Source organism: Gambusia affinis, linkage group LG06, assembly GCF_019740435.1.
Source record: "Gambusia affinis linkage group LG06, SWU_Gaff_1.0, whole genome shotgun sequence".
NCBI classification, from domain to species: Eukaryota; Metazoa; Chordata; class Actinopteri; order Cyprinodontiformes; family Poeciliidae; genus Gambusia; species Gambusia affinis.
Genome location: NC_057873.1, coordinates 7,796,376 through 7,820,209, shown reverse-complemented (window position 1 = coordinate 7,820,209; position 23,834 = coordinate 7,796,376). Strand labels below are relative to the sequence as shown.

Below are 23,834 nucleotides of genomic sequence, written 5' to 3'. Positions count from 1 at the left end.
ATTGCATGATCTCTTCCAACCTTTTGCAAACACAATGTTATTTTTGTCATTGCAGCCAAAACCGACCCTAATTTCAAGGCCTTTCTTGATGAGCGGAACCCCAAGCAGCAGCACTCCTCCACCCTAGAATCCTATTTGATTAAACCCATTCAGAGGGTGCTAAAATACCCCCTTCTGCTAAGGGAGCTCTACTCACTGACAGACCCAGACAGTGAGGAACACTACCACTTGGATGGTAAGACAATGTCAAAGTTTGCTGACGATATAAAATCCTTTTTATCACAGAACTGAAGCGAATCCCTGAACGGACACAACAGCTTACCTCAAAACATGTTTTTTGCTTGACATAGTTGCTATAAAGGCCATGAACAAGGTTGCCAGCCACATCAATGAAATGCAGAAGATCCACGAGGAGTTTGGAGCAGTGTTTGACCAGCTGATCACTGAGCAAAGCAGTGAAAAGAAAGACGTAGGTTTGGACAAGTGCAGCCTTTTTGTTCTGTCAAAAAGAAAAAAAAATCCCTGTGAGATGACGATGTTGATATTTTCACACAACTGCCAGGTGGCTGATTTATCGATGGGTGATTTGCTGCTTCACAACACAGTGACATGGATCAACCCGCCTATTTCTCTGGGAAAATGGAAGAAAGAACCACAGATGGCAACATTTGGTATGCCACTGATGATATTCAGTTTAATCAATCTATTTTGTTTTCCTACACTGTTTCAGCATTAAAGGTACTAGAAAATGGTACTTTGTTAAAAAAGGCTAACAGTAATATATAACCCAGAATTTCACATTTGTCATTACTTTGACATTTAGTATTCATTATGATCATAACCATGAGTAATCTTATGTTCCATTAAAAAAAGGCAACCCCCTGACGATATTTGGGGTTTATTTAGTAACAAAAACATATTTAAATGCAAAAATATGTAGGATTGAAAATAATCAAGCAAATCAAATTAATGAACAAACATAAAATGTGCTTTAAAAATTGTTATTTCTTTTAAGTAATAGATATTTGTCAGATACAGTAGAGAAATTGAAGTCTACATTTCCATTTCCATTAAAAATACAAAGCACACACAAAAGGGCACAAGAGTAAAGGAAGATGAAAACAAACACAAGATACACTTTTGAAAATCTATCCTTTTCCTTCCAACTTATAATTTTGCACTACTTTGTTTTGGTGTAACAGCAGTTCAAACTTAAGTGTACCAGTATATTGGCTTTGATGCTGGTTGTGTCATTGTACCATTTTTTAAATAACTTAGTAAAAGGGGTCAGGAAACTCTTACTTTTTCTATTTTGTAAGTTAGATTTACAAACTTTGAAAAGTTCCTGTCTAACACATAAAATCTCAATCAAACATTAAAATATGTGATCATAATATGTCACAATGTGAACAAATGCTCAACTTTTAAGGTTATTATTTTTGTGCAGTAGTTCTTCACTGTTCAAAATGCTTTAACTGTGTTATCGAGAAACTTTTCTGCACAATAATTAGTGATTATTTGGAGGTAACTGACATCTGCCATCTTCTTCCGCCTTTCAGTTTTCAAAACTGCTGTGGTTTTTGTATGCAAAGAAGAGTCCAAGCAGAAGAAGAAAATTGTAAGTTTTAACACAAAAAGGCACATACATTCTGTAACCATACAAGCAACATTTAGAAGTAGCTTTAATATAAATATTATGTTTATCTAATTTAAGGGTGGCTCACATCGAGTTTCTGTATCTTCGGAAGAAAAAGATCCTTTCCGATTCCGTCACATGATTCCTACAGATGCCCTTCAAATCAGATCCATGTCAAACACAGGTAAATGATCCACTAAATACGGCTTTGTATTTTAATCTCACCATGTTTCTTTGTGAATGATGCAGATTGTTTGTATCCCACAGATGGTGAGAGTTCTGCCATGTGTGAAATAGTTCACACAAAATCAGAGTCAGAAGGAAGACCAGAGAGGACGTTTCACCTGTGCTGCAGGTGAGGATTTTCTTCTGAAGGAGGTGGAGTTCAGCTTCAGATTTAAGCCTGTCTACTGCTCCTTTTTGCTGCTCTGAACACAATGACAAACTGATAACTCAACCCATCTTTTCCCTCTCTCAGCTCTCCGGAGAGCAGAAAGGAATTTCTGAAGACAGTCCACTCCATCTTGAGGGAAAAGCACCGCCGACAGCTCCTAAAAACAGAGAGTTTACCCCTCAACCAGCAGTATGTGCCATTTGGAGGAAAACGACTCTGTGCTCTGAAAGGAGCCCGGCCAGCCATAAATAGAGCTGGTAAATGCCAGTCGTTGGCTTCATTCACCCTACAGCTTAAAGTGTCCCAATTCCTTCCAAACTGACACAGGATCTTTGGTGGAATCCAGAATCCAAAAAAAGCTCCAGGGTATTTGTAATTTTTATAAACAAAATCCAGTGAAAGAAACTCCATCTCAGGGGTTAGTTAGAGAACATCAGTGAACAAACGGCATCATGAAGACCAACAAGCCCACCAGACAAGTCAGGGTTAATTTTAAGCAACTTCTAAAAGAGAAGGGTTATAAAATAATACCCCAACTCTAATGTTAATTCAATATTTGAAAGTGTGGGCAACATGGATTTAACAGCTTTTTTCACTTCTGCCATTGCCAAAAATTAACCCTACACACACAGGCAGACTACAATTCAAGAACATGTCAGAAAATCAACATCATTGTTTGTGACGCCTTCTGTTCGCTGATTGGCTTGATTGAAATTCTACCAGAGAAATCAAACTCAATGGGAGAAATTCTAGACGGAGCACTGAATGGAGATGGGACTTGAGCAAAACTGTAGCAAGACGGGTGTAGAACTAGTATACTTTACAAGACATGTCTATGAAAATACAGAAGAATTTTATGTAAAGCAATGGCTCAATACAAATGCTGAGTGCCACTGACAAAATTATTTATAAGAATTCTTACTTCTAATAAAATTGTTTTTTTTTTTTATATGTCCTAACAGCATCTGCCCCAACCAGGACGCTAGGCAGGAGAAAGCTGGTGCGCAATCGTTTCACCATAGACACCGACATTGTTTTTGATGGGGACTCGGAACAGCAGGATCTCACTTCACCACAGGAATCTGATTCAGTTCCGCTGCAGCAGAAGGAGCAGCAGCAGCAGCAGTCTGAGTTAGCGGGAGACACAGACCGCTGGGTGGAGGAGCAGTTTGACCTAGAAGAGTATGAAGACGAAGAAGAAATGAAGGAGACAGACATCCTAAGCGATGATGACGACGAGTTTTGCCAAACACCGAGAGCTCTATCTAAAGAGACTGATCTGGAGAGTCCCCTGATGGCTTTATCCCTGGAGGGTGCGGAAACAGATGGGAGTAAGAGCCTGCTGTCTCCAACTGTGAGCGACACACCAGATGAAGAGAAGATATCCGACACAGAGAGGAAGAGCTCTGTAACTGACAACTCTGAGGATAAGAATCAAGCAGAGAAGGCTGAGGTTTGGGTTCGAAGGGAACCATCAGATTCATCTCCAGAATGCCCCACATAAGAGCTGAAGGGGACAGGAATCTCCCCATGTTTGCCGCACAACGATCACTCATCACAAACCGTGCATGAGCATTGATGTATATCACACAGCTAGTAAAATAAACAGTATACCCTCCTTTACCTTACTTTATGCTGAATGCTTTTTTGTACAGGTAAGATCACTTGTGGAGCAATAATTAACCCAGAATGAGGGAGCTGTATCCCAAATCAGATGCTGTTTCATAACAGTCAAGTGTTTGCTTAGAGAGGTGAAATAATGGTACAATCATGGGATCTAATCACTTGCTTTGATTGGCATGGTTTGCACATTTGGGCGGCATTCTGTAGTCCTGCCTGCTGTTGCCAAATTTGGGTATTGTGAGAACATTTATATTTGTTTCGTCTCTGTGACTCAAGATATTATCATAGCTAAGGGCTGTATATTATTTGTCCTTAAAGACATAGAATAATAAATTCCAGATGACAGTCTTGCATAGATTACTGTACATTTTTACATGGATATACACTGCTGTGTCATGATTTTGATCTTTAGTTTTAGCTCTCTTGTTACATTTAATAACAGAATGATGTGAAAGCCGTAATGTCACTGAAGCAATGGGGTTTTAATTTTTTTTTAACCTTATCCTGTTTTTACTTGAATTTGTATTTGCTGTGTCATTTTTTTACTACTGTTATATTTTACCAATGGTACTACCTAAAGTACTGCAGCTCAGACACACTGACATATCACATGCACACAATATTGTAGATACTTTACACTTCAGCTTCTTCAGAAGGTTTTCTGTGTTCACTTATATTTTTAGTAATGGATTTCAAAGCAATGGTTTTATTTATTTGTGTGTAAAATAATTTGCTAGTAACAGAAGTAATTCTTTTTTCCCCAATAAGAAAGTCCAAAGTTGCTCATGCAATCAAGGTGAAAGACTGGCAAGATGTCTGACCAATGAAAGAAGTCATGATTTAAAAAAAGTTCATTATGCTTCTAGGACTGCATTTTTATTTTGTGTATATATAAAATGTATTGATATCATAATAAATACATTTGTTTCCTACTTCTAATTCAGAATTGTTGTCTTCAATCAATCCATACATTTTAATAAGGATAATTGTACTAGAAAAATTCTTAGTATTCTTAGTTTCTTAATGCAATTTAATGAAACAAATTATACTCCCCCATAAAATATTAAATTATTGTGCAACACAACACATTTACTTTGAAATCATTCTGAATATCAATTTTTTTTAGATGCTAATATTACTACCCTATTATGTTTTAGCACTGTAAGTACAGATAGACCATTTTACAATGTTAAAATTTTTATGCAAATTCTTATGAAAATAATTTATCTAGCTGGCATAAAATTTTATCAGAAAAAAAATGAAGCAATTCTTTTACAAGGTCACTCCAACATGAAAAAGATTTCTGTTTAAATTTGAAAATGCGCTGTATCAATTTTGTGTATTATGACCTATAACTTCATCAATTACCGGTTTGACAACTAGCTTCTGGAAAATTTAGGTAATTCAAATAAATTCCAGCATCCTTGTGACAAATTTCAAGAAGACTAATGTAAGCACACCTATTAAGGCCACACAATAAAAGATGGTGGTTCTACTTATCACCGACTTTCATTCCTCTACACTTCTACCACCAATTCTGCTAACCCCTTAAAATAAAGAAAAATAATTTTAAAAAATTTAAGTCATTAAAATACAGCTCTGTGGCTTTAGGTACAACGTTGGATTTTAATGGATCTGCACTTTGAAATCTTGAATGTACACATCATTATATTTGTCATCAGTTTCAATACATTTGAACCACTTCCGTTCCAACTGAATGTTATTCAGAGCTAAGGTTCTCAAAGGGACTTGCATCAACTTTACTGGATATAGGGGATTATCTACTAAAGTAGACACTTTAGTAAATAAAGTGTCTACTTTATATACTAAAGTGGATAAAGTAGACACTATACCATAGTATACCATACTATACCATGGTATAGCATACTATACCACAGAATAGCATTCTATATCATGGCATGACATACTATACCATAATATAGCATTCTATAAAGTAGACACTTTAGTAGGTAAAGTGTCTACTTTATCTACTAAAGTGGATAAAGTAGACAAACTAAAGTAGACACTATACCACGGTACAGCATTAATCTATATCACGGTACAGCATTAATCTATACCACGGTACAGCATTCTATACCACGGTACAGCATACAATACCACAGTACAGCATTCTATACCATCTATAACCATCTTTACTTTTGGGATTTTAGAATGGGGCTGGATTTTGTAATTTCAACCAGATCATCAAAAAATACTTTTTATATCATTTTCTAAAATATAATTCTGGATATACCTAGCAAATGAATGTACTTAGTCTATTTGTGTGGCAAAGCAGGTACAGATGAAAAATATATTATGTAAGATTTGTTACCAGGTGATCAATGAGCAAAAGTGTTAATACAGACATTTTATAGTATTTGAGTACTAAAATATGAGATCATTTTTTGTTCAAATTAATTTTATGCCATTTCTTATTTTCTTGTCCCATGTTTATTATAATACCTTAATGTTTTTAATTTTGTTTTCAGTTCATTATTATGTAACATCAAACATAAACACTATTATTTTGTTATTTTAAGGAAAGATTTGATAAGAAAATGTCAGGGAGAAATTTATGAATTTATGAATGAGTTTTTTGAAGACAGCTTTGTGAGAAACCTCAGTCCTTCACAATTAAATTCTGACCTTAAGAAGGGATTGCTAAGATTTTTGAACTCAGAAAAGAAGATTTTCTTTTCTTTTTTGTTATCATAAAATACACAACAACTGAAACGTTCAGGTACTGTGAACTATTAATTCAAAATATGCTTGTGCATATTTGTACTTGGAAAACGTAGGTTTTCATCAATGTCAACACTGGTCTGCAGTCATATTTACATACACCAGAGGGCGCATTGAGCCTGCTGTAATTTAGTTGTTTTCGCCCTCAAAACCTCCAACAAAGGGTAACAACATACTCCTCACTCATTCATATTGATTTCTTTTTGGTTAAAATCAGTTATTTCCTTCCTATCAAATCCATATTGAAAATAGAATTTAAACTTTTAGCAATAACAGTTTTCATAACACAGCCTACTTTTCCTATCTTTGTTTCTATGGGTTTTTCATCATGATGCTATCTGTTTACATTCAAAGCAGATGACGACAGTATTCCCCTAAGAACCTGTTCAGCAGGTTTTCCAGTTTCTGTCTTATGACCTCTCATGCCATATTTTGTTTCCTGTGGTGCTGTTTTGTGTCTCTTACTTCTCAGAAACACGATGATCGATTGGGTGTCACCTCTTTTTAGACCAAATAAGGTTTGAAGGAAGGAGTGGTTCATCTTCACCACCCTGAAGTCCTATACTGTTTTAAAACAGTGTCTCTTAATGTTAAAGCAAACTAAAACGCTTGTTTAAATATGGTGTTTGTGTTGTCCAAGTTTTCCAGTTTGAGAAAAGTCTTGAACAATTACCCCGCCGAGAGTAGCAGAAGGAAAGTATATTCACACTTTAAGTCAATCATTCAGAAAGTTGCCTCCATGCGAGTTAACACTGAAAAAAGACCTGCTGATCCAGTTGGATCTCCAGATGCACTCATCAGTATGAATGCTCTATTCATTTTTGACTTTTAGTCATTTGTTTATTTATTTTTTTTTTTTAAGATGGCCTGATGATAAAACCACACAACTCTGCTTTGTTCTGAGGCTTCAAAGCCTCACGATGGGTCTGATCACAAACAGTAATAAATCTGCATAGAAGCAGGATGTGGCTCCTCAAACACAGACACTGTAACCAGGACTATACTTCCTGCTGCAGCAAAAGTTTTTGTCTTGTTGATTTTTTTAAAAACTGCTTGAGAACATTTGTCCAAGTATTAGGCCTATGTTCAAATAGCAGGTAAATACAAGGCAAGTCAGATTTTTTGGTCCATATGCGACCTACAGACAACATTTTCATGGCAGTCCGAACAACCCAATTCCGATCTTTTCACCTCCCACATATACTTGATCTGTGCAACTTCCATAGGCGATAGAAAATTGGATAGGTATCTGATTGTCTGTAAAACATTTGCAGTCAGAACGTTCATTTCACATTTTATCCGACTTTTCTATCATTGATGTAAAACATGCATGGTAATTCTACACCAGCAAAAGCCAGACACACTAAATATGGACGTAAACAATGGCTGAAAATTAGAATTATGAACATATGAAAGAAGAATGTCACTGAAGTGAATCACGTAATGTGATTCACATCATAATCCCACAACTTCTGGCTCTTGGTACACATCAAAACAGACCTTCCTATAGAAAGTTTAGTCAATGCTCCACAAAAAGTTGCGGTTTATTGTGCTTTGTTTTTATTAGCTCCCTTTGTATAGTTACATCCTTACAATCTTGTGACAATACTGTCTGTTCCCTTTGCTGAATAAGTAATATGGCTCCATCCATTATTACTCCCATAGACAGTGGGCTGCTGTGTGACATCAATGTTCTTCTTCTATGTATGTATGTCACATTGGGTCATAATTCATTCACACACAGACGTCTGATTGTGATTTTGCATTGATTCTATGGTGAATACAGTATATGTATGTTTGTGTATGCTGTGGTAGCAGCTTTTTAAAAAATACATACTTTTATATCTTTCTTATAAAAAAATTTAATTAAAAGAAATCAAAATTTTTATGTTTACACTATATTTCTTACACTGCCTGAACTGTTTTTGGAGTTGGCTCTTTTTGGCTTTAATCTCATTGTACATAAGTATAGTGAAAATGAAATTAATTAATTCATTCCTTCATTTAGCAGTATGAATGACCACGCACACACACAAGCACACGCACATGCACGCACACACACAAAAGAGATTTCATCAGACCAGTCAGAATTGAACAGCAAGACCACCTGCATGAATGTAGTGTTAGTGAGAGTGTATTTTTAAATCTAAGCCTTTATGTTTAATTTTAACATTGTATAGATTGAGGAAATATAAACTAAACTTAAACTTGTTCACCTAATTTTTTATATTTCAATTAGTACTTTATGTGTATAGAGAAAGTTGTCTGGTATTGGGGTATTATATACTATCCACTTAAGCATTTAAAAAGTATATTTTCATACAATTATTCCATACAGAAAAAACTAATGACTTAAATTCATCCTCAAAAACCTCTCAGATTAACAAAATGCATTCAATAGATGAGGATATATACAGTTCTCTCTAGTACCGTCATGCTGTTTTCCTCAAACTAATCAGAAAATGTATTCACCTCTTTCTGAAATAATAAAATTTTCAGTTTTAGGAATTTGAGTTTTTAAATTAGGATTTCTTTGCGAAGCATGTAAACGTGGACTACTTGATTTTTAACATTCTATGTTTTTTGAAGAGTAAACTAACTGGGGAAGGAACAGAAAGTTATACTTGTAGATTTAGTCACAACCGAACACCTGTGCAGCTAGAACGTTGACCTGTCAGGTTATCCATTGTCTTTTAACACATGTACATTGTTCATGTTATGCAAGAGAAGGAGCGTTGACTTTTTGTTTTTTTAAGACAAAGACAAATGGAGATTATTTTCCCTTTACTGAAACCACTTGTTATTTTAAGGTTATCCCAACCAGCAGAGTGACATCGCATGCATTTTGACACTATCAGATTTAGAGCCTTGTAAAACAAACAGGCTAGGTAGTACCTGCATTAGACAAGAAAGACAAGTCGAGATCATACTTCTTACACTAAACCATGAAACAGAAGCTGGAAATTGTAGCCCTGGTCCTGGGCTTCTTTGGCCTATTTGGGACAATTGCTGTTACAGCTCTGCCTACCTGGAAGGTCTCTGCCTTCATTGGGGCTAATCTTATAGTCATGGAGGAACTGTGGGAAGGCCTGTGGATGACCTGCTACCGACAGATTAACATCAAGATGCAGTGCAAGGTCTACGACTCACTATTGAGTCTCCCAGCTGAGCTGCAGGCGGCCAGAGGATTCATGTGTGTCTCCATCGCCCTGGTTTTCATTGCCTTGATTGTCGCAGCTTTTGGAATTCAGAAGAGCAACTGTTGTGGTGACAACATGAAGAGCAAAAACATCATTCTGGCCGTCGGGGGATGTTTGTATCTGATTTCATTTCTGACCACACTCATTCCTGTCAGCTGGGTGGGCCACTCGATTATCAGGCAGTTCTACAATCCAACTGTGCTGGACGCTGAGAAACGAGAGATGGGACAAGCCATCTTCATTGGCTGGGGAACTTCTGGTGTGTTACTGGCCACTGGAATCATCCTGCTCATCAGATACAGCCAACGAAGATCCAAAGAAGACCATGGTGTATACATTATGGAGGAAAAGAGTGCCATCAAAGAGGACAGTGTATATCTCGCCGAGACAGGATCCGGCATGCATAAATTTCAAGAATATGTGTAAATAATTGTTAATTTTTGCCTTCTGCTAAATGTATTTATTTGCATTTAAAAATTACAATGTGTAGCCTAAGGAAAACTTAACAAGCTGATTTGCACATACTTGTCAAAATTAAGGGCTTTAGTGACTTAGAGGTCTGGCTACTTTACTACAAGCGGTACTGGTAACAAATGTTCTTTACCATTCAACCAATTTTGCACATAAAAAGTATTCATTTATTAAGCGTATTTGTTCTTTTAATTTAATTTTTAACAAATGCACGCATGTCCTTGATGTTTTGTGCTCTAATAAACTAATTTTGGTGAACTGCTCTTGATGAATTAGCTTTTCCATCTCAACATAGGTCACTGTAAATTAAAACAATGTTTGTGAGTCAGTCAACATAGTTGACTGCACTGGATTAGAGCCGTCAGTCTGAAGCATTCTATTAATAATGTTTTTAAACTTTGCTATTAGTAAAAAAAAAAACAATTTTCCCCAAAGAAGACAGGTCATTTATATTTTAAAATAATAAATTATTTTAATTGTACATAGTAAACTTAAGGTTTTATTGCAAAACATGAAAACATAAATAGATAATTATTATTGCATTAAACATATACTAACTATATGCTTAATGTAATCATTAAAATAACAATAATAAACGTACTATTTATGTATTTACAAATAAAAGGCCAGGGTATGCAGAGGGAAAATATTTGTCTAAATTAAGAAATAAAACAAAATAGGCCTCAGTTTAATCCTAATTACACCAAAGGATCAATTCTATTATCTGATGTAGCTTACTAAAATTTGAATTTAACTGTGTACAGTACTACATAGTATTTATAAATGTATCTTTTTTTTAAATGCACAATTTATTTATTAATGTTATGTAAACAAACACATGTGATTAAAAGCAGATGAAGTAAAGCAGATTGTATTTGAATAACATTGAAGCAGTCAAACATCTGTCTAATTGTTTACATACATATCTAGGCAAAAACACAGCAGACCGAACATGTCTCCCCTTAGAGCGCAGTCACTATTTATTATCTACAATATTCTTTTTTTATATATATATTCTTTTTTTTAAATGAGACATTAGACATAACTTTCCTGGCATGCCAGTAGCTGCTCATCAGGTAGGTTATTTTATGGATAAATGATAAATGTTAAAAGACATTTCTCATGCCATGACAAAGAAAATAATCCTTTGAGACTAAATTTAAAGATTATTAGCTGAAACTGAAATTGAGGGTATCCTTAATTACTCATTCATTAGGAGAAATTACACTTTAAGACACCTACAGTTACAGCAGTACAAGTCAAATATTTTAGGTATTAAGAAATGCCTAAAAAAATGTAATTTATTTATTCAGATTGGATTATTGATGCACAATAATCCATGTCAATAAACTGGTAGTCATGGAGTTGTATCATTGAATCACACTTCAAGCCTGATTGTCTAATGAACACACTTATTGTTAGCTCATATTTATCAGGGTCCTCTCTTGGGCTCCAAACTTATTAACCACCTTTGCTTCATACAAAGTTGATTAGCTATAACCCAATAAGAGTTTTGTAAAATTATAAAACTCTTATAATTTTATAAGATTATAATAAAACTCAACTCAACTCAACAAGTTGAGTTCAGTTCTTGGTTGCCCTGATTGGTTGCCCCCAATCAAGGCTACAGTTCCACAAAAAAACATGGCAAATTAAACAGCTTCTTTAATGTCAAATAAGCTGAGGTTAAAATGTTCTGAGAGATCAAAGTGGTCTAATAAAAAAACCATTTCAAGGTCGGTAACAATAAAATTATTTTTTTGCACCTGAAAATGATGAATTTGAAGCTATCGCCATAAATATATCAGTAACACTTCAATGTGTTAGAAAAAGAGTTGAGAAGTTCTGGCAAGTGAAACCAATCCTCCTCATGTTTCTGAATCCAACACCTTCTTACCAGCTCCCTTTACATATAAAATGTAGAGGCTATGGGATCTGTGACTGGCTTTAGTTGTCCCTATATAAACATCCTTATAAGTGCATTTATACAAATAAGTTTGTTTCGTTTGCTTTGAAAATTGATACGTATCCAAAATTAAATACAATCATTTTCCAGACAATATAGACCACTTCATGACCCATGTATATTTGAACTCTTTCCCAATCCTGTGTAAATTACATATTTTTCTGTTCTTTCTCCAGCTAATGTTTCAAACTAAAATTGATTATCTTCAACTTGTCAAATGATTGCACTTTTCTTATATAACAAAAAAACATAATAAAAAGAAAACAAAAACACTAAACAGTTGATTGAAAGTCAGAGCAGTTTCATTTGCAATTGAACAAGGAGTACTCCTTTGTTACCACCTATCTGATGGGTGCAGGGCAGATGAACCGGTCAGGCTGCATTGCATTATTTGCATGTTTTTGTGGGTGTATATGTTGTGTTCATCATTCTTTCCTTCAGACTTGCCTCCGGAGCTGTAAGAGTAAAGCCAGAGAGAGCATCTTTGGCTTTTGGTGCTTCCTGCAATGGCCTCTTACACAGCCTACAGTGGCTATACCAAGCCACCGATGTCCTATGCCGCGTCTTACTACGACCCAAATTTGCAGAAGCCACCCCAGTCCTACATAGACTACCAAGAAAACCCAGATTACCAGGACTCTGTTTACGAGGAAAAAAGAAGAGCTGAGAAGAGGAAAAGCCGTAATGAAGTCTGCTGTGAGATTGTGGCTCTCGTCATTGGTTTTCTTGGACTGATAGGAGTAGCAGCGGTGACTGGCTTGCCCATGTGGAAAGTAACAGCCTTCATTCAGGAAAACATCATTGTGATGGAAACTCGCTGGGAAGGTTTGTGGATGAACTGCTACAGACAAGCCAACATAAGGATGCAGTGCAAGGTGTATGATTCCCTGCTGTACCTGCCACCAGATCTCCAAGCAGCCAGAGGCCTCATGTGCAGCTCTGTGGCTCTCACATCCTTCGCCCTGATTGTTTCAGTGGTGGGAATGAAATGTACCAAGATGGTGGACCACCGTGCTCGAACAAAACACATTGTTCTTGTGGCTGGAGGCTGTCTCTTCCTCATGGGCTGTGTCACTACCCTGATCCCAGTGTCCTGGACTGGCCATGTCATCATCCAGGACTTCTACAACCCACTGCTGATTGATGCCCAACGAAGAGAGCTCGGGGAAGCTCTGTACATCGGCTGGATGACATCTGCTTTGCTTTTCTCAGCTGGAGTGATCCTGCTGTGTCGCCATGCTCCACGCACCAATATAGAAGAAGAGAGAGTCATATACAACCCTGGAAGTGTCTATCAACCTGTATACACATACCAGCCGAACTCATACCAACCAGAAAACAACTACCAACCTGCATACTTTGTACCCCCACCAAGATCTGTGGGATATACTCCGAGTCAGTACTAGGAGATTTCTGGACTTGATTTTTAAACCAGAAAAAACATGGCTCAAATGAAAAAGATGATGGAGTGACAAAGACAGGGGATAACTAGACAAAGCCCATTTATTACTTTAAAAAGTCTATTGCTAAGACTGAAATGTTTTATGAATGTGATTGAGTTTGATCATGAAGACCTTTGCTGAAATGATTTTTTGTTTTACTGCACCTACTGTGTGGGTGTTTTACCCCCTTCATAAGGATAAAGGAGCAATGTAATAATGTCTTTACAGAATCTGCACACATGCTCATTTGAGTTTAAATTATGCACTGGCTTTTTTTCATACCTGTAGGTAACTTCTGTTTACTTTTGAGATTGTGTATAAAAATGTATATATACATTTTTCAAAACCAATACTGAAAAACTATGTCAGCTGTTATACAAAATAAAAAAATGGTAATAAAAGTTGTTTGTTTTCATCAATTTTATTTCTTTAATCCAACAATCATTTCTCCAAAAGCTTTTGTTTGTCTGGAATCTAGATATTCTTGCCGAAACTCCGGTTGTTTCACTTAAAGGTGTGTCATTTTAATCACTGCGAGTACAAATGTGCCCAAACCAGAAAAGCAGGCTTTACAAGCACATCTAAAAAAAGCAAAAGGCACTGAAAGATTATGTCTCAAAACTTAAAATGTGCAGCTTCCAGATTTCAGCTGGAGACTGACATGACAGACAAGTAGAAATTGTGAATAAAATTCAGAAATAACACATTCTGTCAACTTAAAAATACACGATTAAGCAATTATACAATCTATTTATGTCTACAAAAGCCCTAAAATGTGAAATCTGAGATTTTTGTTGTCATATTACACAATATCATTATAATGTATAGACTTTTAGAAAAACAGGTTCATGTTTACTGTGACCTGAATGTAATTGATAATGATCTCCCAAATTAAAACTAAAAAAAAATAAATAGGTATAAATACAATTTTAGAATATAACAAGCAATTTAAAATGCAGCAAAAAAAATCTAAATGTTATATAAATTACAATATTAATTAAAAACACTTAAAATTGTATTAAGACATAGTTTAACATAACAAAAATGTTATAGGTTACATAATCATGGGGGGAACTGTAGTCTTGACAGATATTTAGCAGTCACAGACACCTTACGGTTTTAATTTTTTTTAAATATATTTTTAAGATTATTTAAAGAACTAGTGGATTTTATTAGATAGTAAGAGTTTGGGGTAGACTTATATGTTGTCAAAGTGAGGGAGATTGACTCTTACTCCCATGGGAAACTAAAACAAAGAATGATTCAAATAGGACTTTTTCAATACCAGGTTTCATGCGATTCTGAGAAAAGCCATTATGATTAACCTGGGCTTATACAAGCAGCCTAGATGTATTGATGATTTTAAAGATAAATAATTCTGTGATCACCATTAGGCCAGTCACAATAACAAATTTTGCTGAGCAATTAATTGTCACAAAAATTATTGCGATAAACAATAACATTGTTTGAAGACCTTTTTACACTGATTTAATGGAAATGACGTTATAATGCATGCGATTTCCTCCCAGAGATAGATACACTTTATTTTCGAAAGAACACTTAACACTGGAACTGATAAAGTAAACAAAACCAAAACCAAAAAATAAAATTGATTCTCAGTCTCCATTAACAAAAAATGTACTTGAATTAAAAACTTAACAACATAAAGCCAAAGTGGAAATAAATACTGCATTCAACCAAAAGAGTGCAGATTATGAAGTCTGTATACTATATTGCCCTTCAGTAATCATTCGATTTAGATGGGTACATCTTCTCTGTGCCTGATGCAATAGTTCACACTACACAATTTTTTGCCCCGATTTTCCCCTTACGACAATCTTAGAATGTTGGACGTTCTAAGATTGTCGCTTGTGATTTCATAACCAATCATCCTGTAGTGTGTGCTGTGTTAAGGTAAATCGTCGTGGCCGTTCCGATCTAAATCAGGGGTTTTCCCTGACTGGGAGCGAGAACGCAGCCTGTTGAATGTGACAGGTAGCCAATCAGAAAGCGCTACCTGTCAGCGCTTTCTGCTGATAACATTACTTCATTCTTTCCTTCCAGCCTGAACATTAGTCCGTCTTAATGCTCACATTAAGACGGACTAATAGCCCTGCAACAAAGCACAAGTGAATCTACGACCTGCAGGCAGCCAAATGCTGTTTTGCGAGGAATCAACCTCAATAATTTTGAAAGACTCTGACATGGGTGTGTATTGTTGGCTAAGGCAGTAGAGGCCCAAGGCAAATAACCAAGGCAAAAGCAAATACTCTTTTCTTCTGCAAGGACTTCTGTCATTATCTAGTAAACAGGGGTCACAGACGATCATCTCTGAACTGCTGCTTGCTCTCTGTTGCCTGGTCCTTCTGCCTGAGCTCATTTCTTCAGTAGACCGGCACTGGGGTTTCAAGTCCATGATACATTTCTAGTTGACTGCTGGGCTTCTCAGCCCAACTAATTCATGGGGAGGAAAGCAGGGTGGGGCACTAAGATTTAGGAAAGTCTTCCTTGACGGGTTAGTTTAAGTAAGAGTTTTTCTCAGACCTGAACAGTTTAATATTCAGCATGCTTAGGAAACTCATATTACCCATCAGATGGAGAGCTGGTAGTGTGTTGCTCCTTCATAGTAGGAGGAGTAGAGGGGAAGGGGTACGCATGTGAAGCAATAAGGTTTGGTCAGGATGCAGTGTGGGTAGGGTCGTGCTTTTAAAGCCACCGCATATAAGCTAACTCAAAAGAGTTCAAAACTATTCTGTTTATCCATAAAAAAGGACAGAAGAATTTTACCTGGCTAAAGGAGAGAAAAAGAAAATAAGCATTTTATCTGGGCAAAGGAGGGAAGGACTACTTGTCAGTGGTTCAAACTAAAGTTCTTTTTTGTTTTGATGATAGATTTTTTTATTCATTTTAGAAGTCAAATTTACTGATAAAACCTGCTGAAATCAGCAGATAAAATGCTAATATATTATAAAAAATTATTGACTTGCATAAAAGTCTTAGTTTTCTCCCCTCAATACTTTCTTGTAAAGAGATATCCAAGAATGTAAATGGATACCTCTGAATAATCAAAGTAGCAGCGCACTGGTGTTAGTGTACAGAGGTTCAAAACACACAAAGGACTCTGTCTCCTAGCTACAGGTACAAATTCCCACCCCTTCCCATTATAACATCCAGTGGGAAGAGGTTGTACTAGTCAACAACCACCTGCTCCTCCTCCACTTGATTGAACTGCCTCTCTGCAAAAGAAAATTACTTCGCTGAGCTATATCCAAATAGTGTCCATCTGCTATTCCGCCTATGAACTTGGATGAGTGACTAGAGACAGGATGGCCAACTCAACATTGGAAATAGTGGGACTTTTATTGTCCCTAATTGGTCTGATTGGAACAGCTGCAAGCACTGGAATGCCAATGTGGCGGGTCACAGCCTTCATTGGGGAGAATATCATCGTGTTTGAGACTCGCTATGAGGGCTTGTGGATGAACTGCTATCGCCAAGCTAACATACGGATGCAGTGTAAAGTCTACGACTCTCTGCTGGCCCTTCCCCAAGACCTGCAGGCTGCAAGAGGGTTAATGTGCTGCTCTCTGGCTCTGGCTGCCATTGGTCTGCTGATCAGTTTGGTCGGGATGCAGTGCACAGCGTGCATTAGGAACAACGATCGAGCCAAGAGACTGGTCCTCATTATCGCAGGAAGCATGATTTTAATGGCTTGCATTTGCGACCTTATTCCTGTGTCCTGGACAGGCCACGCCATCATTCAGGACTTCTACAACCCGTTGCTGATCGATGCCCAGCGCAGGGAGCTCGGAGAAGCTCTCTATATTGGTTGGGTGGCGGCTGCTTTTTTGTTTGCTGGAGGGTGCATTTTTATCTGTTGCAATATACAGTCTGAAGATGAAAAACCAGAGAAGTACATGTACTCAAAAACCTCAGGGTACAGGGCCTACACCCCACAGCCACAACTCCAGCCTCTACAGCCTCAGCAGCTGGTGTTTATCCCTCGATCCGAACCCCACTCAATGCTGTCAAGACATCCGTCAACCGTCTACAGTTACGAATCTAGATACCCCTCTGTGCACAGTGGAGTTGCTTATTTGTGAACGCTTAAAATATTTTTTTTCTGTCATGATGGTACAAGGTAAAAACACTTAAATTCTTAATTAGAGGTAAAATGTCAATACATTTTATGTATTCATTTAACTGTACTTATATTTTTTGTAAAAAAAAAAAACCCAGTTCAGAAGCTTTCAAGAGATAACCACGCATGTTTATGTATATTTAATTGTTTGTGCAAGTGAAACTTTATACTTGTATTATCAAAATGGGGTGAAATATTGAAAATCTGTATGTTGTGTATAACTATTATGCAATCTTCAACCATTTGGTAATGTAACAGAAGTGCATGGGTGTTCACTGTTGAAATGTATTTTATTGCTGGCGTATGATCCATGTTGTTTAAGTGACAAAAAAACATTTTAAATTGTGTTTTATGAGCCAAAACTTCTCCAGAATTACAAACCTCAATGAGGCCTTTGTTTTCCCTAAACGTCCGGTACCAGTTTCACCCAGTGTTGACACTATGGGCGTGGACGCAAAGGTAACTCAACCAAGCCAAGTAAACAAAGGGATCATGTGACCAGAATATGCAAGTCACTTTGAATTTAGACTAATACATCCCTATTATTTTGTTTGTTGAGCTTCAAGTTTAGAAATATATATTTATTTTTGCAAAGTGTATAAATGATTCGGTTAAGCTTAAAGGTCACAGCATTTCAATTTCTAGAAGAAGCACAACTTCTTTCTGTGACCTTAAATACAATGAAATGTTGATACTTGCATATGTGTTCTGCTATTTCAAACACAATTTCAAATATAATTGTGTATCACTGGTCTTAATATGTCAGAAAATACATGCTTTTTCATACAATGTGAACCTCTTATTTCATCACCTCCAAAGCTCAACTCTGCTCTCCGGTGGACAAAGCAGAAAGCTGTCACAGTTATTCATTTTACAGTATACTGATTTTTGGCTGTTTTATGACATTTATCACATTGAAATAAAAATCTGACATTATCAATTGTTGGAGTTGTGCATTACTTTTACTCAGAAGTTATGCTTGAGATAAATTATCAGTGTCTTGCCCACATGAACTGCTTACCTGTAAACACAAAATATGAACACATCCTCTTTACCTGCATCTCTCTAAGCCAATCAGGTGATGGTAAAGCATCTTTCCCATAACAAACAGCCTAACAGCAAACAGGAAGGACAAAGCCTCACTGCCTGGACATACCTTCACCTTAAACAAACTTTTTTCTTCAAAGATTCTGATAAAGATTGACAGTACCCATTTTTCTCTTTTTCTGCCTGCAAGATTATAAAAATTTTGGACTTACACATAGGAGTCTTGAATAAAAAACAATGATTCGAGGCATCTCTGAGATCGCAGCGATGTGTGTTGGACTGATTGGGCTGATCGGCGCCTCTGCTACAACTGGCTTGCCTATGTGGAAGGTCACCGCTTTCATTGGAGCAAACATCATTGTGATGGAGACACGTTGGGAGGGTTTGTGGATGAACTGCTACAGACAGGCAAACATCAGGATGCAGTGTAAGGTGTACGACTCCTTGTTGTATCTGCCCCCTGACCTGCAGGCTGCCAGGGGTCTAATGTGCTGTTCTGTAGCCTTGTCAGGGTTAGGGCTCTTGGTAGCTCTAGCAGGGATGAAATGCATTTCCTGCTTTCAAGGTAGCAAATGGGCTAAAACAATTATTCTAATGGTTGCTGGAGCAATGCAGTTCATGGCCTGTATTTGTGTTTTTATACCGGTGTCTTGGACTGGTCATGTCATTATAAGTGATTTTTACAATCCACTGCTGATTGATGCCGAGAGGAGAGAGCTGGGAGAAGCTCTTTATATCGGTTGGGTGACGGGAGCCTTATTGTTTGCCTCAGCTTTACTGTTTATCTGTAGACGGATACCCTCAGAAAGAGGGTCATTTGACGTATATCCCCCACTTAAACTGCTAAATTACAGGACAGAGGCGAACAGACCTGCAATGACAAGATATCACCCCATCTCCAGCGTTCCAAGCATCCAGTCGAATGCACATCAAAGTTCTCTTCAGAGCAACAGCTTGGTTGGGCAACAAAATGTATTTCCACCACAAAATGTCAATCAAGTAATAAGCAATGGAACCCTGATGAACCCAACTATTGTCTACACTCCTGGTCCTCCTGAAAATGCATCAATCCTCTATCAAAGAAGCATGGCTCATCAATCTTCAGTGCGGAGCTCTCACCATTCTGGAAGCATATACGCTCCAGGAAACTCTCTATATGTGACCCAAAATCCCACTCTGTATTCAACAACTTACACCGGCAATACACCTTCATCTTTCCAGTCAAGCTTTCATCCTGTTGCACAAACTCCTGTTTTCATAGCCTATAAGGAATCCATGGTTCATCCAGAGTCTCGCAGCCTCAGCCACAATGGAGTGTACATATAAAGTAAAGTTTATATGTAAACTTATATGTAAAAGTAAAGCTCATGAAAAAGACATTTTCCTGAGCTATGAACCACTTAAGATCACATAATTCTGATATGGGTTTATTTCTTGAATGTATCAAACTTGCTCTTGGGAACATAGGTCTATTGCATTGTGTTTTGTTGTATTTTTTTATTGTTTTGGTTTATTTTATATAGTAAATTTGTAGTTAGAATAAAATTAATCTATATTTATATTTTGCCATAAGTTTAAGAAGACAGCCTGATCAATACTTATTATTGGAAATTATTTGCAATTTTTATGAGATTTAGGATCAATGTAAAAACAATAATTTTGTGATTTAAAAAAAATAATTTTGTACTGTTTATTAAAAGAATATCCCGATATGTAAATGTTTCACTTCTTTCTTACAGATTGGCCTGAGGCCTAAAATATAAATGAAAATCTAATGGTGACAACTAACTATTGAAACACACAAATAATTATGTAAAACAAATTAAAAACATACATTTTGTTAGTAATTTGTGTCTAACCAATTTACAAAATATTGGTGGTGTCTACTGTTGTTGACTATTACACAACCACCCAAAAAAAGTAAAAAAAAAAAAAGATGTGAATTTGGTACATTGGTATGACACAAAAAAATCCAACATAGAAACTGCTGGCCTTTAGCTTCAATAGGGCAATTGCAAGAGGTTTTATATCCTGCGCTGTGACTCAGATTGGCCTTTGCTGATTAGTTTGTTTTGATGCAGAGTACATTATGAGTCAGGAACAACAAACAAGCTAAGAAACTGGTTATTCAGAAAGATGATAACATATATTTTGCATTTTCAGCCTTAAATATGTCCAGTACACACCACCACCATCATGGACTTCTACAAGGTCAATGCCACAACAGCTGGTGCTTATACAACAACCAGGAGGTGTTACAGAACGAATGAGCTGAATGAAGTATGAATGAAGAATTAAGCAGTTTCCCTGGCTACTTCTCAGACTGAAACAAAACTAAAATAGATTCACAGACAGAAATATTATTCCACAAGAAAAATCTAGGCACCTGAAGCCCAAAAGTGCAAAAAATACAATAAAAACAACAACAACTAAATAAAAAAGGTACTGCACAAAAAAAAAAAAAACATAAAAAATTATTGTTGCTACTACAAGAACCAGTAGCCTAGTTTATGAGGCCATTTTCTTTGCCAAGGTACTGTGCACCCTAATGGCAGTGAGGACAAAATATCTCCTGATCCTCTCAATCCTCAAATGCAGTGGGATTAGCCTCTTTCTGGCCCATCAAGATGTTGTGAAGGAGGAGTTTACCATTATCCATAAAGAACAGCGCTGTACGTACTCGTCCTTCTCACTACCACGTTTTTATAAAGAAAAAGAAAAAATTAAATAAAACTGACATTCAAAATACATTCAAGCAACCTTAATAGAGTACAAATGGATATCAAAGTTTGTCAATATTTCATTTTAAATGTCAGAAAATGCCAGAAACTCTAATCCTATTTGACATACAATGAACCTCCTGTTTCATCAACTCAAAGCTCTTCTCTGCTCCCCAGTGGGCAAAACAGGAAAGTGAGTTGTGTTTGAGGAAGTCTGAGTTGTTCATTTTACTGTGTGCTAATCTTTGTTTGTTTTGTATCACACATAATTACAGAAAAAAAAGACCCCAATTAATTCCTCTGGTTGTCATTTTTTGACTCTGGTATTATTATTATTATTATTATTATTATTATTATTATTATTATTATTATTATTATTATTTTTATTATTATTATTATCATCATTTGTTTCTACTGCTGAAGAAACTAACATTCAAGTGCTATTCCCTCAAGAGCTGCTAAACTGCAAACACAAGATAAGCATATTGTCTTTGTCTGCATTGTCAGAACACCATTGGAAGCTGGTTTAATTGCTGTAATGCCATCAAACAGTTTTCCACTGATTTAAATTCTTTTCCACATAATTTTTTTCAATTGAATATTTTTTCTTTCAAAATTGATACTAAATTGAACTACATATAAATGCATGCCACATTTTGGTCAGCTAAAATCCACTGTCATAATTTCCACCATAGTAGGCAGTGCCAAGTGACACTAAGGGAAACAGCCAAGTGTGGGGAAGAGCAGGGGACACACCTACCTAAGTAAAAATAATTGGTATTTATTACATTTAAAGTTCTCTTAGTGAACTGTGCAGGTTTGGAGGACCAGATTTTCAACTTTTGTTACTGTCTCAATAGCCAGTGGAAATTTAACGGCACTCCATTGAACTGAAGAGGTCAAGTTCCAATGTTCAAACTGTAATTTTCCTCCAATTAACTAGAGCAAATGTTTTCTCAACAGTAAAATTTGTTCAAAAAACATTACAATATAATATAAAATTAAAATTTATGGCTAACAGAGCAATTCTATAAAACATATAAATGCAAGAAGAGCTCCTAAGGTTATGGATGGTTTTTGGACTGAAAGAAATATAAATTAGTTCTATGCTATGTTTCCATTTGCTGGTATTTCATAAACACAAAATATACAGGCGTTATATTTACCCAAATCTCCCTGAACCAATCAGGGGGTTACACAGCATCTTCCCATAATAAGCAGGCTGTTACACCAAACAAGCTTGTGGAAAAGATTCTCATTGCACTAGACATGTCTTCACCTCAACAAGACATGTTCTTTAGCTCTCAAATGTTGTGCTAAGTAGTGTAAAAAATATTAGCTGTAAATGTGAACACAAGACTCTTTAATACTAAACAATGACTCAAGGTTTTCCTGAGATCGCTGCAATCTGCACCGGCCTGATTGGAGTGTCTGCTACGACTGGCTTGCCAATGTGGAAGGTCACAGTTTCCAGTGAAGAAAACTGAGATGGAGAGATGCTGGGAGGGATTGTGGATGAACTACTACAGTCAGGCAAACATCAAGATGCAGTGTAAGGTGTACGACTCCTTGTATTTGTCCCCTGATCTGCAAGCTAGAAGAGGCCTAATGTGTTGTTCAGTAGCCTGGTCAGGGTTAGGGCTATTGTTCGCTCTAGCAGGAATGAAATGCATTCCTTGGTTTCAGAATAACAAATTGGTTAAAACTGTGATCCTAATGGTTGCTGGAGGAATACAGCAACCATGAACTCATGGCCTGCATCTGTATTTTTATATCTGTGTCATGGACTGGTCATGTCATCTTAAGGGATTTGTTCGATCCACCACTGACAGATACCCAAAAGAGAGAAATGGGAGGAGCCCTCTATATCAGTTGGGTTACTGGAACTTTCCTCTTTACCCCAGCCTTGCTTTTTACCTGCCCATGTTTCCCCTCAGACAACAAACCAACTATGACAAGCTAGCAAAGCTATCATCCCACCTCAACCCTCAAGTCAACTAGGAATTCTCACAACAGCAAAATTTTGATACATCCTATATCACTTCACAATGCTGCTCCAGAAATGACAAAAGTGAAGCACTGGTGAACCAGTCGACATCCTTCATCCAGGCTGGAAGCATTCATATTCCCGGGAACTCATTGTTTGTTACCCCAAACACTGCACCATTTAAACGATTGTGTGACCCAGTTGCATATAAGTGCTATTATTAAGAGAAGCCAGTGTTTCTTTTTAATGAATTTTACAGGAAAAAAATATGCACACGATCTGAACATAGGTCAAGGTGATTTAATGTAGGGTGATTTATCCATTTGCTTACCGTTATAGTTAACATATGATTTTATGGCGTTCCTGTGCTTTTAATAGTTGTATTCATGATCTGACAGTCTTACAAAACTATTCTGTATTATTTTTATTTACCATTTCTGAATCTTTATGAAACACTGTTTTATA

General features: G+C 36.6%; 5 protein-coding genes and 1 pseudogene across 8 annotated transcripts in view; all 6 read left to right on the top strand.

The window, feature by feature from the left end:
• LOC122832699 (rho guanine nucleotide exchange factor TIAM1-like) overlaps positions 1–4,592 on the top strand; it is a 47,349-nt gene extending 42,757 nt beyond the window's left edge. For 2 of the 4 annotated variants that reach the window (XM_044119706.1, XM_044119710.1), the window contains 8 exons: positions 56–235; positions 351–469; positions 563–671; positions 1,560–1,618; positions 1,715–1,820; positions 1,904–1,991; positions 2,115–2,287; positions 2,993–4,592. In XM_044119706.1, the coding sequence (XP_043975641.1) occupies positions 56–235; positions 351–469; positions 563–671; positions 1,560–1,618; positions 1,715–1,820; positions 1,904–1,991; positions 2,115–2,287; positions 2,993–3,534 (1,376 nt within the window). In that variant the 3' untranslated portion in view covers positions 3,535–4,592. The remainder of the gene's footprint in view (positions 1–55; positions 236–350; positions 470–562; positions 672–1,559; positions 1,619–1,714; positions 1,821–1,903; positions 1,992–2,114; positions 2,288–2,992) is intronic. The other 2 variants (XM_044119707.1, XM_044119708.1) reach the window with 1 other exon arrangement.
• Positions 4,593–9,307: 4,715 nt separating this feature from the next.
• LOC122832986 (claudin-8-like) lies at positions 9,308–10,318 on the top strand. Its single transcript, XM_044120267.1, has one exon. It carries the CDS (start codon positions 9,341–9,343, stop codon positions 10,019–10,021), a length of 681 nt encoding a protein of 226 aa, XP_043976202.1. The 5' UTR covers positions 9,308–9,340; the 3' UTR covers positions 10,022–10,318.
• Positions 10,319–12,477: 2,159 nt separating this feature from the next.
• LOC122832606 (claudin-8-like) lies at positions 12,478–13,875 on the top strand. Its single transcript, XM_044119522.1, has one exon. The coding sequence runs from the start codon at positions 12,539–12,541 to the stop codon at positions 13,436–13,438; it is 900 nt and encodes a 299-aa protein (XP_043975457.1). The 5' UTR covers positions 12,478–12,538; the 3' UTR covers positions 13,439–13,875.
• A 2,792-nt stretch (positions 13,876–16,667) lies between these two features.
• On the top strand, positions 16,668–18,555 carry cldn8.1 (claudin 8.1). Its single transcript, XM_044118715.1, has one exon. The coding sequence runs from the start codon at positions 16,801–16,803 to the stop codon at positions 17,575–17,577; it is 777 nt and encodes a 258-aa protein (XP_043974650.1). The 5' UTR covers positions 16,668–16,800; the 3' UTR covers positions 17,578–18,555.
• A 69-nt stretch (positions 18,556–18,624) lies between these two features.
• Positions 18,625–21,208, top strand: LOC122832189 (claudin-8-like). The gene has a single exon (XM_044118714.1). The coding sequence runs from the start codon at positions 18,900–18,902 to the stop codon at positions 19,986–19,988; it is 1,089 nt and encodes a 362-aa protein (XP_043974649.1). The 5' UTR covers positions 18,625–18,899; the 3' UTR covers positions 19,989–21,208.
• Positions 21,209–22,758: 1,550 nt separating this feature from the next.
• LOC122833040 lies at positions 22,759–23,345 on the top strand (annotated as a pseudogene).
• Positions 23,346–23,834: the final 489 nt, after the last annotated feature.